This window comes from Elephantulus edwardii, unplaced genomic scaffold (assembly GCF_000299155.1).
Source record: "Elephantulus edwardii isolate Elephantulus edwardi_28Jun2011 unplaced genomic scaffold, EleEdw1.0 scaffold00224, whole genome shotgun sequence".
In the NCBI taxonomy this organism is placed as follows: Eukaryota; Metazoa; Chordata; class Mammalia; order Macroscelidea; family Macroscelididae; genus Elephantulus; species Elephantulus edwardii.
Genome location: NW_006399974.1, coordinates 4,432,220 through 4,457,495, shown reverse-complemented (window position 1 = coordinate 4,457,495; position 25,276 = coordinate 4,432,220). Strand labels below are relative to the sequence as shown.

At 38.8% G+C, this 25,276-nt stretch overlaps 2 protein-coding genes across 2 annotated transcripts in view; one reads left to right on the top strand and one right to left on the bottom strand.

Annotated features, from left to right (window-relative positions):
• LOC102843490 (15 kDa selenoprotein-like) overlaps positions 1-5,347 on the bottom strand; it is a 53,820-nt gene extending 48,473 nt beyond the window's left edge. Inside the window, 2 exon segments of the mRNA XM_006898225.1 lie at positions 1,869-2,036; positions 5,276-5,347. Coding sequence (XP_006898287.1) covers positions 1,869-2,036; positions 5,276-5,347 — 240 coding nt within the window.
• Positions 5,348-5,921: 574 nt separating this feature from the next.
• HS2ST1 (heparan sulfate 2-O-sulfotransferase 1) overlaps positions 5,922-25,276 on the top strand; it is a 282,876-nt gene continuing 263,521 nt past the window's right edge. The window contains exon 1 of the mRNA XM_006898224.1: positions 5,922-6,403. Coding sequence (XP_006898286.1) covers positions 6,280-6,403 — 124 coding nt within the window. The 5' untranslated portion in view covers positions 5,922-6,279. The remainder of the gene's footprint in view (positions 6,404-25,276) is intronic.

Genomic DNA, 25,276 nt, shown 5'->3' with positions numbered 1-25,276 from the left:
TCAGTAAGTATCATATGAACAAGAGCCAATCCAATACTAATGAAGAAGTTCCAACTGTACTGAAGGTATTGGAAAAAAATCAGGCCATGGGATACCAACGACGTTTTTAGCTAACAGAGGTGGCCTTGGATGTGCTCACACATTTATACCAGGGTATTTGTAGGACAGCTGTCTGGCGGACTAACTGGAGGAGATTCATATTTATTCTCATTCTCAAAAAAGGTGATCCAACAAAATGTGGAAATTATCGAATAATTTTGCCTAATATCACACACAAGTAAACTACTGCTGAGGATCATTAAAAAATAGCTAACTGCCAGATATTCAAGCTGCATTTAGAAGAGGCTGTGGCATTAGAGATCATCACTATGGATGTCAGATGGATCCTGGTTAACACGTTGCTGCAGATGACGGCAAATGTGTTTCTAAGCACGGTCGTCAATTTAAAAAGTGTGGGCAATGTGTGAGCAAAGAATACCAGAAGGATGTCTATTTGTGCTTCATGGACTATACAAAGGCATGTGACTATGTGGATCATACCAAATTACGGCTAACTAAGAATAATGGGAATCCCAGAACACTTAAGGTGTGCTCATGAAAATCTTTAACGCCAAGAGGCTGCTGTGTGAACAGAGCAAAGAAACACTATAGTTTAAAATTAAGAAAGGCATGCATAAGGGTTGTATACTTTTTCCATATCCATTCAATCTGTAAGCTATGCAAATTATTTCAGAAAGTAGACTCTGAAGAAGAAAGTGGCATTAGGATCTAAGGAAGACTCATTAATAACTTGCATAATGCAGATGACACAACCTTTCTTGTTGAAAGTGAGGAGGCCTTTAAAGACTTGCTGCAGAAGAGTAAACACTGTAGCCTTCAATATGGACTGTATTTCAATGTCAAGAAAACAAAGATCCTCACCACCAAACTCAAAAGCAGTATCATGAGAGAAAAGATGGAAATTGTCAATGATGTCAACTTACTTAGATCCACAATAAATACACTTGGTATAAGCCGTCAAAAGATCAGGAGACATATTGCACTGCGAAAGCCTGCAGTCAGAGATAACACCAAAGTACTGCAGAGCACCGATGTCAGTTTGAGGACTAAAGTGTGCCTGATTCAGACCATGGTCTTTTTAGTTATCTGCTGTGCATGTGATAGCTGGCTAATGAGTAAGGATGACAAAAGAACAGATGTCTTTGAGTTGTGGTGTTAGGAAAGAGTACTGAAAATCTCTTAGACTCAAAAGAACAAACAAAAAAGTCTTGGAGAAGATGTAGTCAGAGTGCTCCTTGGAGGCAAAGATCGTAAAGCTTCGTCTCATATATTTTAGGCATGTTACTAGGAGAGGCTAGTCCTTAGAGAAGAACAGCATGCTTGGAAAGGCGGAGGGATTGCAAAAGACAGGAAGACATTCAACCAGATGGACTAACACTGTGACTGCAGCAATGGCCACCAATATGCCAGAGATTGTAAGGATGGCATCAGATAGGGTAGGATTCAGATCTCAGGTTCGTAACATCACTGAGTTGTACTTGATTTGATGGCACCTAATAACAGTAATTCTTGGGTTTTATCTGGCAAGAAATTACGAAGCTTGGAGTTACAGGATCCTAGTGTGCTACAGTGGTTCTGAAAACTCTCTGCTGCATAGTCATGGTGGAATGAGATTCCAATATTTAACAATATTTTTTACTTCTGATTTGCTTTGATAATCTCAGAGGCCAGACAAGACATTATCAGTTGATTTTCTAAAGTCAGAAATGATAAAAGCTAAAGAGTACTTTAGATTTAAGTCGATTAAGCAATTATATTTTACCTCATTTCAATCAAACCCATCCAAGATAGTTACAAGAAAGTCTTACTTTTTTTGTTTCGAATTGCGCTTCTTCTTGGCAGCATCCTCTGCAATCAGGATCCAGTCGAAGAAGGTTGAACTGCCCAAGAAGATCACAAGAACTGCAGAGTAAGTTGCTAGAGAAACCTAGCTCTCTGCATGCCTCTGATGAAAACTCGGCCCCAAATGCTGATATCTGAGAACAATGAATGGGAAATAAAACAATCTTGTAGTTACATTATAAAGCTTGCAAAAAAGAAAAGAGAAATTTGGGCTATTAGAAACTAACACATTGAAGATAAGTTAGTCAAAGACAAATTTTTCATTATTTTTCCTACTTGTCCTTTTCCACACCCTACAAAAACCTTTTCGCCCTTAAAAGCCAGTCATTTTTCAGTTTAGCTAAATTATAGTTATGTCAGTTTGTTATGATATGTATATGCATGGAATATTTTAATTTTATTAAATATTCAACATGTTTTTAAGTACTGTAAAATCCACTATGACTCACTGCGAACCTATGAAGATATCAAAACCTTGTGTATGTGTGTGTGTCTGTGTGTGTATATATATAAAATTATTTTTTGTGTGTCATTGAGTTGGAAATGACTCATAGCTGACCCTACAGGTTTATAAAGGCTGTCAAGTGCATGGTAGATGACTGCCTATCTTTCTCCTGATGAAGCTCCAGGTGGTTATGAACCTCTTCCTTTTGGGTTGGCAGTGCAACCAGAGCTCATAAGCATTTGCATGTATAAATATATATACACACCTTTTTATTTGTTAAAGGAAGCTCTAGGGGCTAATGGTAAGGAGTTGTGCTGCCAATCCAAAGGCATCCAGATGTGAATTCACCAGCTGTTCCATGGCAGAAAGATGGACAAGCTGCTCCCATGTGATTTACAACCTCTAAAAACCCACTGAAGAGTCAGCTATGAGTTGTTTCCCACTGGAGGACAATGAGCTTGAGTTTTTACAGAGAAATATGACCTTCTAGATTAGTACCATCTAGTTGGCTGGAGCTTCCCGACTAAAACAAGCCTGAAAGCAGGAGCGGCATCCACTTCCAAAATGGCTTGCCTCTGGAAACTTTACGTACGAACAGTGCTCAGGCCTTTCGTTCATAGGGTCACTATGAGTCGTCTACAACTTGACGGCACCTAACAACAATAACAACGACCACAGAGAAAGAGCTACGTTGGCCTAGTGGAAAGAAAGTTATGCTACCAAGCTGAAGGTGGGTGATTTTAATCTGCAGCCCTCGGCCGGGTTCAAATTGTTTTCTTGTCAAACATTCTTCTAGGTGGTATAGCACTGGTCTGTGCATTGCTGTACAGAGGTAACTCATGGTTGCTGTGATGCTGAACACTGTGACAGTGATGTGCCAAACGTGGTAATGGGCACCCATGGTGGACAGTGTTGGCTGGAGCTTCCCTACTAAAACAAGCCTGGAAGCAGGAGCGGCATCCACTTCTGAAATGGCTTGCCTCCAGAAACTATATATGAACAGTGCTCAGGCCTTTCATTCATAGGGCTGCTATGAGTCATCTACGACTTCATGGCACCTAACAACAACATCTTACAAACTGAAGTCTATTCCCATCTAGTGCTGATTAAAAGGGAAGGATATGTACTAGGGGATGGAAAGGGCACAAAAGAAACAAAATTTAGTTTGTGCCCTCTGGTTCTAACTGCTTTGTTCACATTATGTTATTTCTGAATTGTACTTAATCTGGTTTCTTAACATATTACTCCATTGAATCTGCCCAAATCCACTACTTCTAGGATAGATAGGGAATCCTAGATAAGCTAACTTTTCTGGGACCTAATTTCCTCACTGGTAAAGATGAAAGGATTACATTCTATGTAAAACCAATTGCTGTAAAGATTCAATGAGAAGATTTATATAAAATAACGAATCAAGCGAGCCCTGGTGGCCAATGTGCAAGAAGCTACACTGCAATTCCAGAGGTGCACGGTTTGAATCCACCAGATGCTCTGCTGAAGGAGGAGGGACAATCTCTTCCCATACCAGTCAGATCTGATTTGATGGTACACACATAAACAACAACAACAACAATAATAATAATAATAAAAAATGATGAATCAGAGTAACTGCAAAGGCAGGTTTGTAAGGAATATCAACTTTCTTCTGTGCATTCTCCCTTGTTTCAGTGAAGCACTCAGTACACATCCATCTGAGGCCCATATTTTTGATTCGCTTCTCTGGGGCTTTTCATGAATAACTTGACCTTTCCTTGTTTTCACACCCTCTGGTTCCAATTGCTCTCCCCTACATTTTTTAACTGTACTATAACTGGTTTCTAACAGGACTGCAGAGTCCTCTCTTTCCTCTCCCAGAATGGCTACTGAGAGAATCCAATCACAGGAAACAGCAGCTGTGCTTTTCCCCTGTCAAGGATGTGAAACTTTCCCTATCCACCCCACCTGCCTCTTTCCCAGCACTAAGTTATCTAAGACCTCAGGCCCCTTCCCTATCTTGAAGAAAGCATCTGGAAGCATCCCCTTCCTCAAGTTCCCTACGAGAGAATAGAAAATCCCTCTCAAACTTTTACTGGGGGCTGGTCTTCTGCTTGAGAGCCAGTCTGGCAGTTTCTCAATAAACTGTCCTTCCTTGGCGACCTTACAGTTTTCTAATCCTATTATTACAGCGAATTTGACAGAATCAACAAGTGCAAAGATACTTAAAACGGTGGACTCTCCTGAAATTATCACTTTGTCTTCTGTGATACCACTCTCTGCTAGGTTTCCTCCAACATTTTTTTTCCTCCTTAGAAAGGTTTGCCCTCCTCTTTATCTTTTACACATCTCTTAAATGAAAAACAAACACCCCCCCAAAAAAAACCCCCAAACTTAGCAACTCCTTTGAATGTCTTAACACTGTTTAAAAGCACAAACCGTATCGAAGGGTCCACAGTAAAAGCCAGAGAAAAACTAAGACTATAACACTAAAGTAGCGTGAACGTCTAACAATGAAGAGATGAGAACTACAACTAACTACACCTGAACCAAAGATACAGGGGCTTTCCTCTATGGTTACGATGTTCGCCATAAGCGACAATACTCCTGTTAGAACAACCTTCTTTCTTTTCCGAGCTTTCTACTCCTACCCCCTTTTCCCGACTACGTGATTTACAAGTTGTCTTTGATTGAAGTTCTGTCAGGGAAGACAAGTATCCAAGAAAACTTGAAGTCAAGAGAAGCGCGCCGCTAGAAACTAGGGGTGGAAAAGGATAAACATCAGCAGAGAAATTAAGCCACGTCGTCGCATTCCAGACGAAGTCATCTTTAAGGGAAGCTAAGTTTCCCCGCCCTATTCAAGTGTGGCTTCCCAAAGGAGCTTAACCCTCCGTCTTCCTCCATGCAGTCCCTCCCATTCGTCTCCACGATGCCGCAGAGGTGATCTCCACTCACCGCTTGAAGCACGCTCATCAGCAGCAAACGAAGTGCAAAGGACGGCGCAAGCCATCCTCCCAGCGCCGCCATGGCCACCGTCTTCAGTAGCTGCACAGAGGACCCCTTGTCTAGGGCGTCCACTTCAAAGCCTGATCCAAGGCACGCTGCTAAGGGCCATTGTCATAAAAATATTTCATTCTCTAGAGAAAAGTATTATTTGAGGTCGCAGAAAACCTTAAAGACTATAAAATAGAAAAGCAGTCACCAACTCCTTTCGGTAATCCAAATCAGGCACTTTCCTAAACCCCCAAAACTGTGCCTCTCTTGGCTTCTTTCATTCACGACATTTCATCAAACGGCCAAAGAGCCCCACCTTCGCCAGTTCAGGCCTGCCTTTCCCCCCAAGTTTATCCAATCGAATGCTGCTTTAGTCAAAGCCCCATGGCAGAGGAATCCAACCATATCGCGAAGTGGGAGAGGTGCACCAGGACTCTTCAGACCAATAAGCATTATGGGACGGGTTGAGGGGCGGAGCCTCTGGTTGCCCAGCAGCGTACGTGGATGCGTGCGCGTGGTGGCAGAGGGGGATGGGCAGGGGGCGGGGTCGAGGGCAGCGCAGCCGCAGCCGCATCGCTGGTAGAGAGCGCGCGGCCGTGAGCAGTGGAGGGAGGGAAGGAAGCAAGAGAGAGGCTGGCGGGGAGGCAGGCTGGTGCGGGGGTCGGGGACTCAGGCAGTAGAGGGAGGCAAGAGCCCGGCAGCTGCTTCGCGCTGTTTGCTGCGCGGGCTTCTGGAGGGGGTGGCCATTGGGTCTGCTGAAGAAAAGCAGCACCGGCAGCATTGGTCCTGGTGCCTGGGGGCGGGGGACTGGGGAGGCGAGAAGGGGGGTCGCTGCGGTGCTTCTCTCGCTGTCGCTCTCTCCTTGCCTCTCCCGGCTCGGTGGGCTCCTCCCGGCGTCTCTCTCGCCTCCCGGGGCCCCGCTCCCCGCCCCCCGCGGTATGTCTTGATACCGAGCAGAGGGTTTCATGGGGCTCCTCAGGATTATGATGCCGCCCAAGTTGCAGCTGCTGGCGGTGGTGGCCTTCGCAGTGGCGATGCTCTTCTTGGAGAACCAGATTCAGAAACTGGAGGAGTCCCGGCTGAAGCTAGGTGAGGAGCCGGGCCACTCGGGACTGAGTGGCGTGTAAGGGGCCGGGCCGGGGAGGTGTTGCAACAGGAGTAAATGGGCGTTCGTTTAACCTAGGAGGGTCTGGCTCCCGGGTGCTGGGACCAGGGGATGTTGAGGGCACCAGCTCAAGCAAGAGGGTGAATTAAGCTTTGGTGGCGTGCTGCGCTCGCGAGGTCACGGTAGAGGCTACAGTGTTGCACTTTCCGGAGTCAAAGGGTTGCGCCGAAGTAGCATTCCATGGAGGGAGCGTGCAAGAGTGAGAGATGCCTGAAGTCTATGGGGAGCTCGAGGGGAGCTCGGAGGGGATCGTGGTGGTTAACCTCGCTTGTGCTTAAAAGTCGTCCAGAAAGCCTCGGCAATGTCAGGCGGGGAGTATTCTTGTATGTAAGGCACCTGGATAGGGAGTCTTTTGAGTGGGGCTCAGGAAGGGCTGTCTAGGTGCGCAGAAATGGAAGGAGATGCCGGAGTGTTGAGTTGAAAAATACACTGTAGTGAGTTGCACGTCTGTGTTGGGGGCAGCAAGGGACCATACTACAGATGGGAGAGGTGTGCTGCCCAGGTAGAACTGGAAAGCACACAGAAAGCTTCCACGAGTCCTTGGAAAGAGGCATCGGAGCTTCAGTCTTTTTTAGTGTTACAAAATTGATTAAAGTTTTGGTTTAAAGAATTGCACGACTGAGGTCCAGTCTAGATTTGAACTTAAAGTAGAATGGCACCCAAAGGACTTCCAAGAATGTAAATCTTTATGGAAAGGGAGTCACACATTCTGCCAAGTGGCTGATCTATTTGAACCGCTGAGCATACTAACCCTTTAACCCTAGCGCCCGCAAGGTTTACCAATTGGGGCTTATAAATGCCACGGCTTGGTGACAGTGGCGATGGAGTGAATTTAGGAAAGGGAAATTATAGTGAAGCTTTACATTTATGAAGGGAAAAGTAAAATTATGCAGAAAGTTAACCATATTCTGGTTAGTTTTGTTAGGTGCCCTCAAGTCGCGTACGGTATGTATAGGTATTGTAAAGCGTTAACACGGCTTGCTTTAGTAGGTGAAGGGATCTTAAGTACAAACCCCTGGAATGTGAAGTGGTGAAAGACCGACCAGAAAAATGCAAAGATGATAGGTGCTTTAAAATTAATAGGGAACTTTGGCATTTGGAAGAGCTCAGAATGCTGAGCAAGTGTCAAAAGAATGTTGGTGATAAATTTTCATTTGAAATTGTACATGGCACATAAAAATCAACTGAAGAGGCATTAATTTGAGTGTGGGAAAGTAAAGTGAAGTTTTTATGAATACACTTTCACCCCAGCATCATCTCAGATATCTTTTGAAAAGCAAGCACTTAAAATTCTTTCAGCAGTAGCATTCTGACCAATGAGCAGCAGATGTGAATTATGATGAATTTTTAAGGCAAATACGTTAAGAATTAATAATACTCTTGCATGTTGTACCGAACTCCAAATTTGGTAGACTTTGCAAAAACCTTTGAGACGTTGTAAAGAGCGCTGCATCAAAGAATGTAAAAGAAAATTTAGTAAATCTGATTGAAGTGCAGCTAACGTTGAAGTAATGAATATCTGTTCTCAACACTGGAATAAAAGTTACCCCATACCATTCTGGAGTAGTATTGTTAACATCATTATTTTTCAAATGTTTCTCTTGTAGAATAGTCTGTAGGTTCCAAACTAACAATTGCTCTGAGAGAGAGGGTTGGATAGTCTCCTCCCTCTTGCTTTGTAACCTTGGAAACCCTCTGGAGAGTTAGCTATGAGTCGGTTTTCACACAGGGGTAATGAGTTTGAGTTTTGTAGGAGTTCTTTAAATAATGATGAATGTGCAGTATGTGGCTTCTTTTTGTTTAGATGCTTTTAACAGCACTTAGGGTCATTTTCTGGTGTTGTTAATAATCAAGTATAAAGCTATAAGAAAAATAACTCCTTTTAGAGAAAATTGAATGTTATGTGAAAATTAAAATCTTTATGTAGTCTTTGTAGTATTGGTATTTCAAATTCTCTGAAGTTGATTTCTTAGACATAAACCAGTGGGATAGAATGAGTATTTTCAACTTCTGATTTTTCTAAAAAGCTGTTTCCACAGAGACAACATTAATGGTTCCCTAAAGTTATAGAAAGCCACAGGTAGGAATAGACTCCCCCCCCCAATATTTTTTTTAAAAAAGAAAAAAATGTTTTAAAATTTATGAAAGATAGCAACTGTGGGCCAAAATAAGTTAATTCCCCTAAATGAACCAAGAAAATCTCCTAAAACAAAACAGTTTTAGAATATAATAATTCTCTACAAATGTAAAAAAAAAAAAGCCCAAATAGTTTACCTTTATGTTTACATCTCCAGTCTAGATCATAAGTCATTATTAAAAGATATGTTTCCAATTTGTAATTTGATCCCCTAGGAATGGAAGGCATAAGAAGGCGTATTGACCACCAGACTCTGTATTAGGACTTTTCACCTGTAATGTTCTTATTAAGTCTTATAAAATGCTATAGGAAGCTTTTTTTTTTTTTTTTTCCTAGTATAAGAAAAGGCTCTGAGGTTATAAAACTTCTCCAGAATCACATAACCAGTAAGTGGCAGATACCAGATTAGAATGTAGGTAAATTTAATTCTAAATATAGTGTTCCTTAATTATATATCATGCTGCTTGAGACTTTATATTGTCATTGTACTAAGATTTAGCTATTTCAATAAGATTTTTGAGCTGTAATTCCAATGTTTAATTGCATTTATTGCTATAAATGAATATCATTTTGAGAAAATCCAATTTATAACACAAAGGAATTGGTTTAGCGCAATGTCTGCTCCATGTTTATATCCCTGTAATTAGCATAATTATATTACCCAATGAAACAACAGGAGTAGATGACATGTTTCTGATGGGGGGAGGAATCTATGGTTGCTTTTTGTAAATGTCAAAACATTGAAAAGCGTTTTAATTCTGACATCTATTAAACATGTTGCCTTTGGAAGCAGTTTTAATTGTTTTTTATCTTTCTGTTCCAGAAGATTTCAAAGGATTGTATTATCTTCTAATGCCTTGAATTTACTTTGATTTGAGAGGATTTTGATGGTGAAACACTGGGTTTATCATTAGATGTATTTACAATTAAATGTATTCATTGATTTCTTGGGAAATAAAGTATATGAATAGAAATGATTTGTCATATAAACTGGCTTGGAAAATTAAATACATATGTATGCTTATAAAATTAATTATAGAAGCATTTAATTTAGGAAAATTAATTTATAAATAAGAATTATTAACAATACAATATCCTTTTCAAATTTCTTAAAAACAGACATGGCCTATTATTTATTACACTTTATCTTTTTAAAAATGTGAATATCATACATAACTTTAAGATCAATGTTCCATAGTATGTATGTATTATAATTTATTAAGCTTCTATTCCAATAATGAAGATTCAGGTTGTTCTATAATATCTCCATTATATTTTTTTGTCCTCTGTCTTTTTCTCTCATGTTATTACAAGCAATGCTATAAGAAACGTCCTTTTATGTCCAATTATCTCTTCATGTGTTGATGCTAGGATGATAAATTTACTCATGTAAGATTACTGGTGGAAAAATTAGGTGTTTTGTTATTTAACCAATTTTAAAATATGTTACTTTCCAAAAATAATTATTTCTAAATGTAATTTATACTTCCAGCATATAAATACTAAATGCTGTCCTCTTTTCATTTTTGTTATTCTGAGGCTGTGAAATGACATGTTTTTGCATTATTTTACATTTTCCCAGCTTCCCGTTAGTGTGAACATCTTTACCTATGCTTATTTCCCTTCGGTATACTAGTATATTTTCTAGTTGTTCTTGTTTAGGAGTATTGAATATACCATGGACTGCTAAGAAAATGAACAGGTTCAACCTAGAGAGGGTTAAACCAGGCTGCTCCTTGGAGGCAAGGATTCTGAAGCTGACATCATATCTTGGACATGTTGCAAAGAGGGACCAATCCTTGGAGAGGGACGTCATCCTTAGGAGGGTGGAAGAACAGTGCAGGAGAGATTGATTCAGTTACTGGGGGGTAATTGGGGTAGCTGTGTCGAGACAGTGAGATTGGCACAGGATAGAGCAGGGTTTAGGGCTCTTGTACATAGGGTCACTATAAGTCACAGGTGACTTCACAGCACGTAACAACAACAACCACATACTTGTCTATTGTCGTCTATTTTTCTATTAGCTAATTTATGTTACAGTTTTTAGTTGGGTAGGGGGATATATTAGAATTAGTATTCCATTTTGTATGTCTTGTATCTGTTTTTCCTCCAGGTCTATCATTTGTCTCTTATGTTTACTTATACAGAAGTTTTAAAATTTATAGTCAACTGTGTCAATTTAGGCAAATATTTTTCCTCTGTTACCTATGAAGACTCTATTCAACCAAGACTATGACAATCATCTTGGTTTTGTGTAGAGATATGTATAGTCTACTTTTTTTAAAAATTATTATTAAATTTTATTAGTTTTAATGAACATTTACAGAGATTTTGGGTTCTCATTCATTCATTGTTGCACTGTTTTCTCTACTCTCCTCCCCAGTTCGTTCTTCTTCCCCCTCCCCGAATGTCTGTTTTAATTGTCCAATTGCCACAGTGCTTGTCAAAGCCAGTTCTGATTAATCTCCTTTGTCAGTGTGTCCTTTGCCATTCCCTATCGCTCCTCCCTGAGAGAGACTTCACCCTGATTCATAAGGAAAAGGGGATGGCGTATTCTCTTAGTTACTTCCTGCTGAAAAGGGACACTGTGGGTTTTAGGGTGAAGATCTTCTCTCACTACTCTAAAGGGCCCCTTTGCCAGTAGGAAACACATAGACTATTATGGAGATTGATTTTGGAATTTAGATGTACTGTTATTAATTGTGCTTAGCCGTACATGTTCATATCCTTGAAGATGTATCATGGAGGTGTTGCAGCCTAGAAGACACAAATTTAACTAACAAGTTAAAAGTACATGAGTCAAATCCGAGTAGAGGTTCTAGTAGTGGCACAAATCAAGTTACAGAGGGAAGGTGGTTCTTACAATAAAAGGCCTGTAGACTAGCACTTTGTCTATTGTAGTGTGCAGGCTAGGACACAGTCTACTTGTTATCATAGTGTTCTATAGTTCACCATTTATTTACATTTAGCCTTTCAAAACAATCCATATATTTGTAGAGATTTACTGTAATTTCTCTCAGTAAATAGCTGCTTATGCCAAACACCATTGTTCTTGTTAGGTGCTGTCAAGTTGAGTATAACTCATAGAAACTCTCTGAATGACATACTGGTAGGTACCCTACCCTATCCTGGACCATTTTCCTCATCTCTCATATACTTGAGCCTGTTATTACAATCACTATGGGAATCCATCTCATTGAGGGTCTTCCTCTCATTCACCCTCTACCTTTCCATGCATTATATCCTTTTCCAAGGACTGGCCCTTCCTAACAATAGGCCCAAGATATGTGAGTTGAAATTTAGCTCTCTTTGCTTTCAAGGAACACCCTGATTGCACTTTCTCCAAGACATATTTCTTTATTCTTATGGTGATCCATGGGACATTCTGTACTCTTTCCAATACCACAATACAAAAGAAGCAATTCCTCTGTAATCCTTAGTCATTGTTCAACTTTCACATATATAACCTGTAATTTAAAAGACATTGGCTTACATTGGATAGATGCACCTTGGTCTTTAAACTCACCTCATTGCTTTTTAACACCTTAGAGAGGTCCTTGATAGTAGATTTACTCAGTACGGTACACCTTAAGTTTTCTTGACTGCTGATGCTAAGGGTGTTGACTGTGGGTCCAAGCAAGATGATATCCTTAACAACTTCAATCTTCTCTCCATCTCTCATTATGTTGCCTCTTGACCTAGTGGTACAGATTTTTGTCTTCTTGATGTTGAGATGTAATCCATATTGAAAACTGTAGTCTTTGCTCTTCTGCAGCAAGCATTTCAGATTCTCTTTGTTTTCAGTAGACAACATAATGCAGATTGTTAAGTCTTCCTCAGACCCTGATCCCTCACTCTTCTTCATAAAGCCTAGCTTATTGAATGATTTACTCAGCATGTATCATGTAAATAAGCAGTATCCCATCCCCCACAGTGCCTATCACAGTACTTTTAATCATAATTTTTCAGTGTTCTTAAATTATATTGTTTTCTACAATCAGGATTCTTAGACTTTAAAGTCTTAGCATCTTAGAAGGCATTTATAAATTCATGAGATATATGCATAGCTTTTATTAGATTTGCAAAAGAGTCTTGTTCTATTATTAGTAAGGATCACTGAAATAGCAATTTCGTACTTTTTTCCCCTTTGACTGTATTTTTCTTTTATTTTAATATTATATACTACATGTATCTTGTGAATTAAGAGTTTTTAAACAAACAAGTGTATTAGTTCCAAAAAATTCTGTGGGAAAAGTGGTAAGTTACGTTGAAAAGATTTCATTTTACTAAAATGGATACAGGAAATTAAGAGTCTCAGTAAAAGCTAGCTATGGGTTAGAACTCTGTATCTTTTTAAATTTACTGTTACTAAAAGTTATCAACATTGTTGCTGATGACTGATGACTTCTTTGTTACATAAATGTTAAGATTACTTGAGAACCAAGCATTTAAAATATTTTGTTTGTAACAGCACTGTATAAATTTCTCTGTGCTGTAACTTTTTAAATGAAGACATTAATTCAGAATTTATGATGTTGACCTCCCTATTTGTGAGACTTAGGCCATTCTGATATTGTTGGGTGCTGTGGACTCCACTCACACCCCCAGCGATCTCATTTGACAGATTAAGACTGCCCCTTTTGGTTTCTTAGGTTACTAGATTGTTTCTCTTGCAGAGCTACTGCTGGTTTCAAACTATGTCTGTTGTTAAGTGCCATCAAGTCAAGTATGACTTGTAGCGACCCTATGGAAAGCAGATCTGAACCTTGTGCTGTCCTGTACCATCCTTATCATCCCAAACACACTTGAGCCCTTTGCAGAAATCACTCTATGAGGCCATCTCTTTGAGGATCTTCCTCATTTGCTGACCCTCCACCTTTCCAAACATGATATATACCTCATGGTTGCACTTTCTCCAAGATATATATATCTGTTTGTTCTTTTGGTAGGCCATGTGATATTCAGCATTCTAAGTGCTTTGTAATTATGCCTTTAGGGCTTCTTAATCTGTCTCTAAAACAGCCTTAACAGGTGAACTAAGAGGTTGTGACTACTCTTTGGAACTTAGTATTTTTACCGTCCCTAAACTGTGGTGTTGGAGAACAATTCTGAAGATCCCATGGACAGTGAAAAGAACAAACAGGTCTTGAAGAACGTGCAGCCAGAGTGCTCTTTGCGGACAAAGATGTGGAAGCTTTGTCTCACATACTTTGGTCATGTTGCTAAGAGGAGTTATTCCTTGGCGCACATCATTATGCTTGGGAGTGTAGAGGGGTGGTAGAAAAGAGAAAGGCCAACAACTGGGTAGGTTGACATGGTCACTGCAGCAATTGGCTTGAGTGTATCAGAGATTGTGAGAATGGCACAGGATAGGATAGTGTTCAGACTGGGTGTTCGTAGGGTTGCTATAAGGTGTACTCGACTTGAAGACATCTAACAAAACCAGATTTAGAACAAAGTAGTCAGAAGCAGGTAAACACTGCATGGTTCAGGACGAAGGTATTCATCAGGGATGCATCCTATCTCCATACCTTTTAAATTTCTATGTAGAACAGATCATTTGGGAGACTAGACTTTTATGAGGAGGAATGTGGCATCAGGACTGGAGGAAGACTTAACAGCAATCTGTGTTATGCAGATGACACAACCTTGCTTGCTGAAACTGAGGAATGAGACATTTGCTGCAGAGGTCAAGGACTGTAGTCTTCAATATGGATTGAAACTCAACATCAAGAAAAGGAAGGTTATCACCACTGGGCAAATTGGCAACATCAGGATAGATGGAGAAGAGATTGTTTGTTTGATTCCACAGTAAACATTCTTGGTGCCAGCAGTCAGGAAATAAAAAGACAAATTGCATTGGGAAAATCTGCTGTCAGGGACCTCTCTAGAGTATTGATGGTGTTGGTCTGGAAACCAAGGTGTGCCTGATCCAAGCCATGGTCTTTGTTTGGGTCTTTGCAATTACTTGTTATGCATTAGAGAGCTATACTATGCCTAAAGACAATAGAAGGATTGATGCCCTTGAGTTGTGCTTGAGAAGTATGCTGAATATACCATGGACTATCAGGAGGACAAACAGATCTGTCCTGGAGAGGGTGAAACCAAGCTGCTCCTGGAGGCAAATATTTTGAAGTTTCGTTTCACATATATCGCCAGGAGAAAGACATGTTTGGAATGAGATTAATTCACTCAGTGACTGGAGAAATGTGATTAGGTCTGTTAGAGATGACAAAGTTGGCTCAGGATAGGGCTGACTTCGGAGGTACTGTACATAAGGCCACTGTGAGTCTCAGACGACTCGACAGCACAAAACAACAACGAAGCTTTGGTGGCATAGTAGGTTAGGTGTCGGGCTGCTAACTGGTAAACAGTTTGAACTCACTAGCTGCTCCTTCGGGAGAAAGTGGACCATCTCCATCAGTTAGGATTTACAACTTAAGAAATCCAATGAAAGACTACCAGGTGTCAGAATCCACTTGATGGCAATGGGATTTTCTTGTTGTAGGAGGCCTTATGATCATATTAATAAATATTCCTTAAGAATAGTAGATTGAAAAAACTGTTCAAAAACCTTTGCCAAGTAGCTACTGTGTATAGACTTTGGGTTAATTGGAGCACATTTATTCTAGAATTGCAAACTGTTCCTCACTTAAGAATCCTGGACATCTCCTGTGCTGTGGAATAGTCACCTAAAACAGTTGTCTTTCCTCTACAAGAAAATGCTTCAGCAGATCAATGAATTAGAAAAATTCAAAACCTACAATTTTATTGACTAAACAGAAGAAAGGTCCCACCCCCCCCTTCCTCATCACATATTAGGAATGTGTGTCTGAGTGCATATTTTTTTTTCCCTCTGTGTAGTGATTCAGGTGTCTTCTGTTTTGTGAATTGGAGTTAAATGCTCTTACCCAGGAGGTGGGACAAGACAAGTGTGAAATGATATATAAGCCTTAAAATTTCTTAAGACTTGTTTTCTGGCCTGAGGTATATAAAGTGTTGAAAAGTATTCCCTGTGAATGTTCTGTTGTACTGGGTGGAATTGTTACCTGCCGTTGAGTTAGAATTGACTCGTATCTAACCCTTCACAGTTTTCGGGGGCAGTGCATTGCACGGGAGGACATTGCTGGTCTTTCTTTTCTGGAGCAGCTCATGGATTTTCACCCCATGACTTTGGGTTGGAGTGCAGTTCCTTACTGATTAGGCTATCAGAGCTCCCTCTTTTCTGATTTGTCTGCATTTTTAATCTTTCAATTCCAAGGAAAATTATTTTAAAATCTGACTATAATTGTGTATTTGTTTGTTAATTGTTGCATTTCTGTCACTTTCTGCTTTATATATTTTGAAATTCAATTAATAGGTGCATGGCCTTTTGGAACTGATTTTTGTTTTCCTTAACCTTTTTCTCATTATGACAGGACCCTCTTTCTGGATGATATACTTTGATGCAAATACTGTCACTTTGGTTCTCTTTCTTTTCATGCTGATCAAAAGATGCTAATACTGTCACTTCAGTTTTCTTTTGGTGTTCTGTCATCAGTATCTTTCTTCATTCTTTTAATATTAACCAAATTATATTTTTAATGCCACATTCTTATACTCTGCATGTAATTTGGTCTTGCATTCAATTTCTTAATCTCCCTTTCAAGTGGTGTGTTAGAACATTTGCTTTTAATGTGATTTTTGATATGCTTTGGTTTCAAATATCTTCAGTTCCAGTTTTTTGTTTGACCCATCTATTTCTTGTTGCATCTTTCCACTTTTCCACTCCCCTTGTTTTACTTTAGAGAGTTCTACTGATGTATAGAAAGGTTGGCAGTCTCCTCCTGGGAGAGCCTCTGAATACTCTTTGGAAGATCACCTACTGGTTGGTTCTGACTTTATGGCAATGAAAGTTAGGAGTTTTTTTGTATTAAATCAGTATTTTTAAGTGATTCCATTTTATCTCATAGTACAGCCTATAAACAGTGTTCTTTGTTGTATTTTTTAATTTTATGGGTTTTAGTATACTTTATTACCATTTTACATACAGTGTACATAGTTATCAGTTTTGATCTCATGGCTGTTGAGTTGGAACCTAGGCATCACTGACATCGGTTGTATTTCTGAGACTGTAAATTTCATGGGAAGCAATTGCCCATTATTTTTTTTTCCTGTCCCCTGCAGAGTCCCTGGTGGATTTGAACTATCAGAGAGGTGTAGTCTTTGGATTTGAAGTAAAACTCTATGTAGACTAGATCACCAGAGGGCTCTTATATATAGTACATTAGTATCTCTTTTTTTGCTATGTTGTTTTTGCTATGTGCCATCAACTGTGACTCACAGTGAACCCTATGAACAATGGTTCTGAACCTTGCTTTGTCATGAACCAACTTCACCATCTCAGATAGACTTGACCCCCCTGCTACAGTCACTGTGTCAGTCCATTTGATTTAGCGTCGTCTTCTCTTGTGTGGACGGACCATCTACATTTCCAAGCATAATGTCATTCTGCAGGGAGAGCTATTATTTATTTGTTTCCACATTTTATTTCCACTTCCGTCAAGCTGATTTTTATTCATAGTGATCACACAGGACAGAGTAGAAGTACCCAAAAGGTCTCTCAACTGTAGATTTTTATGCGAGCAGATTACCTTATTTTTCTTTCTTGGAACATTTCGTAGGTTAGACCCATTGATAGGATAGTTGAGTTAGCAGTTAAGCAGACACGAAGGCACTACTGTTGTTAGGTTAATTTGAGTCAGCTCCAACTCATAGTGATGCTGTGTGCAGTCTAATGAAACCCTGACTGGTCCTGTGCCATCCTCACAATCTTTGCTGTGCTTAAGCCCAATGTTGCATTCATGGTATCAGTTTATCTTGTTGGAGGCTATCTTTTGCTTTTGCAGATCCTTTAGGTCTCCTTACACCCTACAGTACAATGCTGTAATTTTTCTTTTTAAGCAGTTGTTGTGGTTAATTACCATCAAGTCAACCATGTGTCATAATGACTGTATGAACAGCAGACCTGAACCTTGACCTGTCCTGAACCATCCTCACCACCCTTGCTATACTTGGGCCCCTTTTGGTAGTCCATCCTTTCTCTTACTGGCTCTCAACCTTTCCACGCCTCATGTTCTTTTCCAAGGATTGGCCTCTTCTAACCATTTGCCCTCAGTATGTGAGATGCAGTTTCATTATCTTTCCCTCTAAGGAGCACCCTGGTTGCACCTTCTCCAAGACATATTTGTTGTTTTTTTATCATTTTTCTTTTTGGCAGTCCATGGGATATTCAGCACTCTTCTCTAACACCATAACCCAAAGGCATTGATTCTTCTACTGTCATCCTTATTCACTGCCCAGCTTTCTGACCAATAGCAAGCAGTTGAAAATACCAATGCTTTGGTTGCCCTTTCAAAGAGATTTTACAGTTTTTTTTTAATTTTATTACTTACATATTTATTGACTGTTCATGATATTCTTTATTTCTTTGTTTTTCTATTTGCTACTATTTTCTTTCATCGTGAAGAATTAAGTTTTTACATTCCTTATATGGAAAGGTTGCTAGTGACTAATTCTTTCTACTTTTGTATATCTGAAGAAGTCTTTGTGTCTTTAGTTTTTAAAAGATATTTTGCTTGATAGAACATGCTAGGTTAATATTCCCCCCCCTATGTTTAAAGATGCTTTGCTGTCTTCTAGCTTGCCTGATTTCTAATGAGAAGTCTGCTATCATTCTTATTTTTTAATAAGATGAGGAGTTGGCTGTAAGATTTTCACCAAGTTTAAACTAATTATGCCTTATAGTTTGGAGTCCTTGATGGTGCAAATGCTCAACACAGTTGGCTGCAAGCTGAAAGATTGATGATTTGAGTCCATACAAAGGCTTCTTTGAATAAAGGCCTAATGATGTACTTGCCATCATGTACATCTAATGATGTACTAGCCATTATAAACCTTGTGAAACACCATTCCACTCAGACCCTCATGGAATCACCAGCAATCAGAACCGTCTTGCAGACCACTGGGACAGCATAGTTCTCCCCCATGTTTCTGTGCTAGCGATTAGTTGAGCATTTTGATCCTGTGCGTGTACTTTCCTTCAGGGTTACTTACTATGACCCACATCCTTAGGAGACCATGGATTCATGGTTTTAGCATTATAGCTGCGACATCAAAAAGTATAGTCTGGTAACTTAAGCCAGTGTTCTTATTTCCAAAAGTACTGTGCTAACTTTTAAGTTTTATCTTCAATTTTTGCCTTATAATTTCTTTACTGTCTTTATAAATAAAATCAAGGTATAAAACATAAAAAGTATTTTTACAAGCATACCATTCAGTGTACTGTATGAGGCACACCATTTAAAGTTGTCTATCCAAAGCATGACCAACTCTCTTGAGATAAGAAAATATGAGAGGCATTAGTAAATTGCTAGCAACCCTGGAAGAACATGTTAGATCATCACTTTAGTGCTTTAAAAAAAACATTTATTTTGACAGTTCTTATTAGATCATCACTTCAGTGCTTTTAAAAAGAAACATTTATTTTGACAGTTCTTATTGTTTAGGCTTATCAACCAAGGCTCTGAATACTTGAGGTACATTTTCTTTTCAAATGCTCTTTAGTTTGGAGGAGCCCTGTTAACCAGTGAGTATAATGCTTATCTGTTAATAAAAAATTTGGTTCAAACTCTGCAGCTACTTAACAGGAGAAGGACATAGAATCTTGCTTCTGCAACGGTTTAGAGTTTTTGAAGGCCTATGGGGCACTTGTACTCTGTCTTACAGAGTTGATATGAGTTGAAATTTACTCCCTGGCAAATGAGCTGGTTTTGGTTCTGCTTTGGTAGGTGATTTTGATGGTTTGACAAGAGAACCTGTGTACTGACTTAGGAGAAAGTCATGAAGTTGGATCGTTTAAAGTAAAATTGATATTAAAGCTAATATTGTAACTCAAAGGAAGAATCCTGTATTATGCTCGTGGTCTATTTCCTGACAATTTCTGGTTCTAAACGAAAGTGTGCTTGAGTCAAGCCATGTTTGCCTATAATATGTATGAGAGTTGAGTTGGACAGTGACTAAGGGAGCTCTGGTGGTCCAGTGGTAAGGAGCTGTGCTGCCAACCCAAAGGCACATGGTCCAATTCACCAGCTGTTCTGTGGGAAGAGGATGGGCAGTCTCCTCTAGTGTGATTTACTGCCTTTTGACAACTTGCTGGAGGGAGGGCCACTCTGGGTTGGTTCCAACTTGACAGCATGTAGCAACAACAGCAGCAACACAATGAGTTGTATTGACAGAATAATTGGTGTGTTTGGATTGTGGTGTTGCAGAAGAGTACTGACTATCCAATGAACTGCCAAAAGAACAAATAGGTAGGTCTTGGGAAAAGTGCAACCAGAGTGCCCCTTAGAGGCAATGATGGTGAAGCTTTATCTCGCATAACTTGGGCATGTTGTTAGGAGAGGCTGTTCTTGGAGAGGGATATAATGAGAAGAACACCTTAATGAAATGATCAGTACAGGGACTTGTGGAGTAACCTCAGGGAAGTTGGGGATTATAAGTATGATGAAGGATAGAGTTGCTGTGAATCATGCTCAAATTGACACAAACTAATAACAACAAAATATAATTGTATTACAGTGTTGGTGAAAAATATTGTAAATGCCATGGGCTGCAAAAAGAACAAATAAATCCATTTCTGAACAAGTACAGTTAAAATTGAGTATGTTTCACTTATTTTGAATGTGTTATTGGGGAAACCGATAGCTGAAGAAGAAATCATGTTTTGGTAAAGTCATTGAAAAAGAGTAAGAATCTTAATGAGATGAATTGACATGTGTTTGCATACTGCATACACTTTTTGTTTTTGAGATTCTAAAATTTTACTTTTATGGACTTACAGAACTTGCCAAATTTACAACCTTTTATTGTACAGCCCAGAGTCATTAATTACATTCAATAATTTTATACTACTCTTACATCCATATTAACCATTTCTTGTTAACCCAGACAGAAGCTCAGGACCCCTTCAGTAGTAACTCCCTATCTCCTTTCCAGTCCCTAGTATTCAATAATAACTTTGTTTCCTATTGTGTATTTACTTTAGACATTTCACATAGTTTTCCATTTCACTCAGCATAATGCTTTCAAAGCCTATCCATGTTGTAACAAGTATTAGAATTTCATTTCCCTTTATGGTTGGATAATATCTCATTGTATATATATAAAACATTTTTTTATCCATTTATCTGTTGATAAACACGGAATTATTTAATTTTTGTTTTAATAACTTATGTTGATAATTTGACTTGAATAATGCTGGATTGAACATTGGGATACTGCTTCAGTTTCTCTATTCAGATATCTTGACCATATACCTATGATTGGACTTTCTGGGATATGTGGTAAATTTCTTTAACTTACATACGATGGCACTTAACAACAACAACAACACCAACAACAACCACAATAACAACTTATTTATGGCTTTGTTGTCATAATGATCATTATTTCCCCCTTTCCTAAGCATTTTAGATTGATTTAATACATGTTTTCTAAACACTCTTGTACATTTTTATGCAATCCTTTCTACATTTTTGTACAATCCTCTGGGAAATTACAGTATGTAAGATGTTGTCTTTTATCAAAGTGTGTATAATATAATAGACTTGCTGGTTAATCATAATTATTTGCAATAACCCCCTCTAATCTTGCTTCTTGTATATTTCTTTGATCCATATGCAGTTTTAGTGTAAGAGCTGCTATTACCTTTTTTTGAAAGTAAAAAGTAAAGATTTATTAGAAAGTTACGTCCCAAAAGGACAGACCTCCTTCCTTGAAAGGAAGCCAAGAGCGGTTATTACTTTTAATTGCTCCTTCCTCCCCCAGGTTACAATTCTTTGAGTCATTGACCTTGTGATTAGAGTGTTGTGTTCCTTATGACCACTTTTTTTTGAAAAAAAATAAAAAAAATAAAAAAATTCTTAATTTTGAGCACTTTTTCCCCCTTTTCTCTTTATCCGTTGGCTCCATGTTTCTTAAGTAATTTTCTACTTTTCCCACCAGAGAAAACCATTTTGATATTGGAACATTTTCATGTCTGCAACAAATAGTAATTAACAAATATTAAATGAATATTATGCTGTTGTTGTTATGTGCCGTCTAGGCGCTTGCGACTCATAGTAACCTTTTGTACAAGAGCCCTAAACACTGCTCTATCCTGTGCTAACCTCACCGACTCTGACACACTCATTCCCACCACTCCACTCACAGAATTGATCGATCTCATCAAGGGTCTTCCTTTCCTGCGCCGTCCCTCCACCCTCCCAAACATAATGTCCCTCTCCAAGGACCTTGCAATGCTCCTTGCAACATGCCCAAAGTATGTCAGATGGAGCTTCAGAATCTTTGACTCCAAGGAGCATTCTGGCTTTACCCTCTCCAGGACAGACCTGTTTGTTCTCCTAGCAGTCCATGGTATATTCAACACTCTTCTCCAGCACCACAGCACAAAGGCATCAGTTCTCTTTCTGTCATCTTTCTCTTTTCTATCATCTCTAGTCACTGTCCAACTCTTTGATGCACCTAATTGCGAAGACTGTAGCCCGGATCAGGTGCACCTTATGTATTAGACTTATTTTTACATTGACAGAGTGATTGAAACAGTGGGCTTGAGCTTGACTGAGATGGTGATGATGGGAAAGCATTGGAAAAGGCTTCATTCTGTTGTTCATAAGTTCACTATGAATGGTAGTAAACTAAATGACATAACAGTAGTAACAGGTGTATCCTAGGTTATTTACATACATTCATTTAATAGAAAATGTGCTTACTTCACCTTGGAGAGTTGCTGTGAAGATCAGATGATCTATATGTTATTATATAATGAATCTGAAAATATGTATAAACTATAAAAAGTGACAGTTGTGTAAGTTGTTATTAATAGTGATGGATTCAATACACCAATGAAGATGGCACAGGACTAGAGATTGTTTTGTTCTTAAGACCTCTTAAGTTGGATCTGATTGGACAACAATTAATAAATACAACATTAATTGTGACAGTGATAAAGAATTACTTTTTGCTGCTGTCACTTTGATTTAAAATAATCTAGTGTAATATGACTGAATGTAATCTGCAAGTTTTTTCAGTGTGACCTTACCCAGTGCCTTACTGCATAGGATGATCAATTGCCTTGGAGTTAATTTCATGACCTGGTGAGCCATGTGTGTCAGAGTGGAACTGTACTCCAGCTGATTTTCAGTGGCTGATTTTTTGGGAGTAGATCATGAAACTTTTCTTTCCAGGCGCTTCTGGGTGCACTCAGTCTGGCAACCTTTCGGTTAGCAGATGAACTGTTTACCACAGTAATGATGCATGAGTTATAGATTTGACATTCAGATTGGCTATATATTCCCTCCTTCACTTAGGAAGGTGTGAAAATCCTGACAATTTTTATATTTTGCCTTTAAAAAAATTAAATCTATTTGCTTTTGTATAATTAGAGAAAAAGCTGGCTCTTTATATTTACTGTATTGTCCTCACGCTTTCCTGCTAAGCCTTGCCAATTTGGCAGTTTAAGGATAGATTTTTTTAGAAAATGCAAATAAAATTTGAACTATGATATGTACATGTGTCTTTGCATATATGTGCTTTTCTGTGTGTTAAATGTATGTCTTCAGTTTGAAATAGTTTTTTTAAAACTCATAAATGATGGCCACATTAGTGAAACAAAAAAACCCCAAGCTAATTTGTTCCTTTAGGAAAAGTTTTTATGTGATAGCCTCTATGATTTTGTCAATTTCTCCACGGTGATTCATTGTCATAATCTCAAGTTAAGGGAAAAAAATACTGTAAATGTATTCTGCTTTATATTAATTCAGGAAGTTCAACATTTTTTAATCTTTTTCATTTAGCCATAGAAAAGAGTAAGTTATACCTTCATATTTATTGCTGAGATTACTAGAATAAGTTTTAGAAAAAAACCAAAATTTTTGAAACACAACTTCCAAATACTGTTCACTCAGGTGAACATCATTTACTTTTCTTGATTAAGAAGTTTTGGTAGCCTATAAAGATAAGACTGCAAGAAATAAACTGTGATTGCTTCTTTCATCAAATATTATTGCTTCTGCTTTTTTCAGACATTACGGTGGTGTTTCTGAAAAAAAGTTGGCCTTACTGAAAGATTAACGTATAGTAGTTGTGAACAATTTTAGGAGGAGAGCAATGATTTATTCTGCAAGCTACAGTAGGTTTTTAGATTATTGTTGTTGTTATTAGGTGGCCTTGAGTGAGCTATGATTTTTAGCATCCCTCTGAACAATAGTAGAACCTTGCCTCATCCTGTGCCATCTTCATCTCTGATATGCTTGAAAACTTTGTAGCAGTCGCTGTGTCATTTTGTTGATGGTCTTTTCCTCTGCTCCTTCAGTTTTCCCAGCATGATGTCTTTTTTCTAAGGATTGACAGCATGCTCATAGTATGTGAGACACAGCTTCTCTTTTGGTTGTAAGGAGCACCTTTGTTGCTTGTCCTTCAAGACTTGTTTGTTGTCCTTTTTAGAGTCTGTGGGATTTTCAGTACTTTTTCCAATGCCACAATTCAAAGGTTTTGATTCTTCTGTCATTTACAGTCAACCATCTACATGCATAGGAAGCAATTAATACGTTGCCACACACTTTTTAAATTGACAACCACACTTAGAAACACATTTGCCGTCATTTGCGGCAACGTGTTAAAAAAAGCATGGTTTGGATCAGTCACACTTTAGTCTTTAAATTGACTTGTGCTTTAGCACTTTAAAAAGGTCCTCAGCAGCAGATTTTTCCTAGTGTTACATACACATTTTTTTTTTTATTTCTTCACTGCTATTATCATGAGTGTTGATTGTGGATCTAAGTAAAAGGAAATCATTGATAACTTCATTCTCTTCTCCATCTATCACAATGTTGCATGTTGGTACAATAATGAGGACTTTTACTTTCTTGATACTGAGATGTAATCCATATTGAAGACTATTGTTGTTATGTTCCGCAGAGTGGGAACTGACCTATAGCTGACCCTCCAGTGGGTTTTCAGAGGCAGTTAATCACACAGGATCCTTCTCCTGTGGAGCAGCTGGTGTCCTCAATCTCCGTGCCTTGAGGATTGCGGTGCAGTTTCTTGCCACTAGGCCCTAAGAGCTCCCTAGTCTTTGATATTCTGCAGCAAGTGTTTTGAGTTCTCTTCACTTTCTGAAAGCAGGTGTGTCAGACATCTACATAATTCAGGTTATTGAGGAGTCTTCCTTCAATTGTGGTGACATATTGTACTTCATGATAGTCCAGCTTCTCAGATGATACACACAGGATACAGATTAAAAAGGTATGGAGAAAGGATATAGCCTTGACAAACATCTTTTTTATTTTAAACCATACAGTATTCTGTTAAGACAGACAGTAGTTTCTTGATGTTAAGTATAAGTTTTGCATGAACACAACTGAGAGTTTTGGAATTCTGAGCCTTCTCAAATTTTTCCAAAACTTTGTTGTGATCCACAAAGTCAAATATCTAGGTCAAGCTGTAGTTTAGAGTTGTTGTTGTTGTTGTTATGTGCCGTCAAGTCGCTTGCGACTCATAGTGACCCTATGTACAACAGCCCTAAACTCCGCTCTGTCCTGTGCCAATTGCACTATCTCCG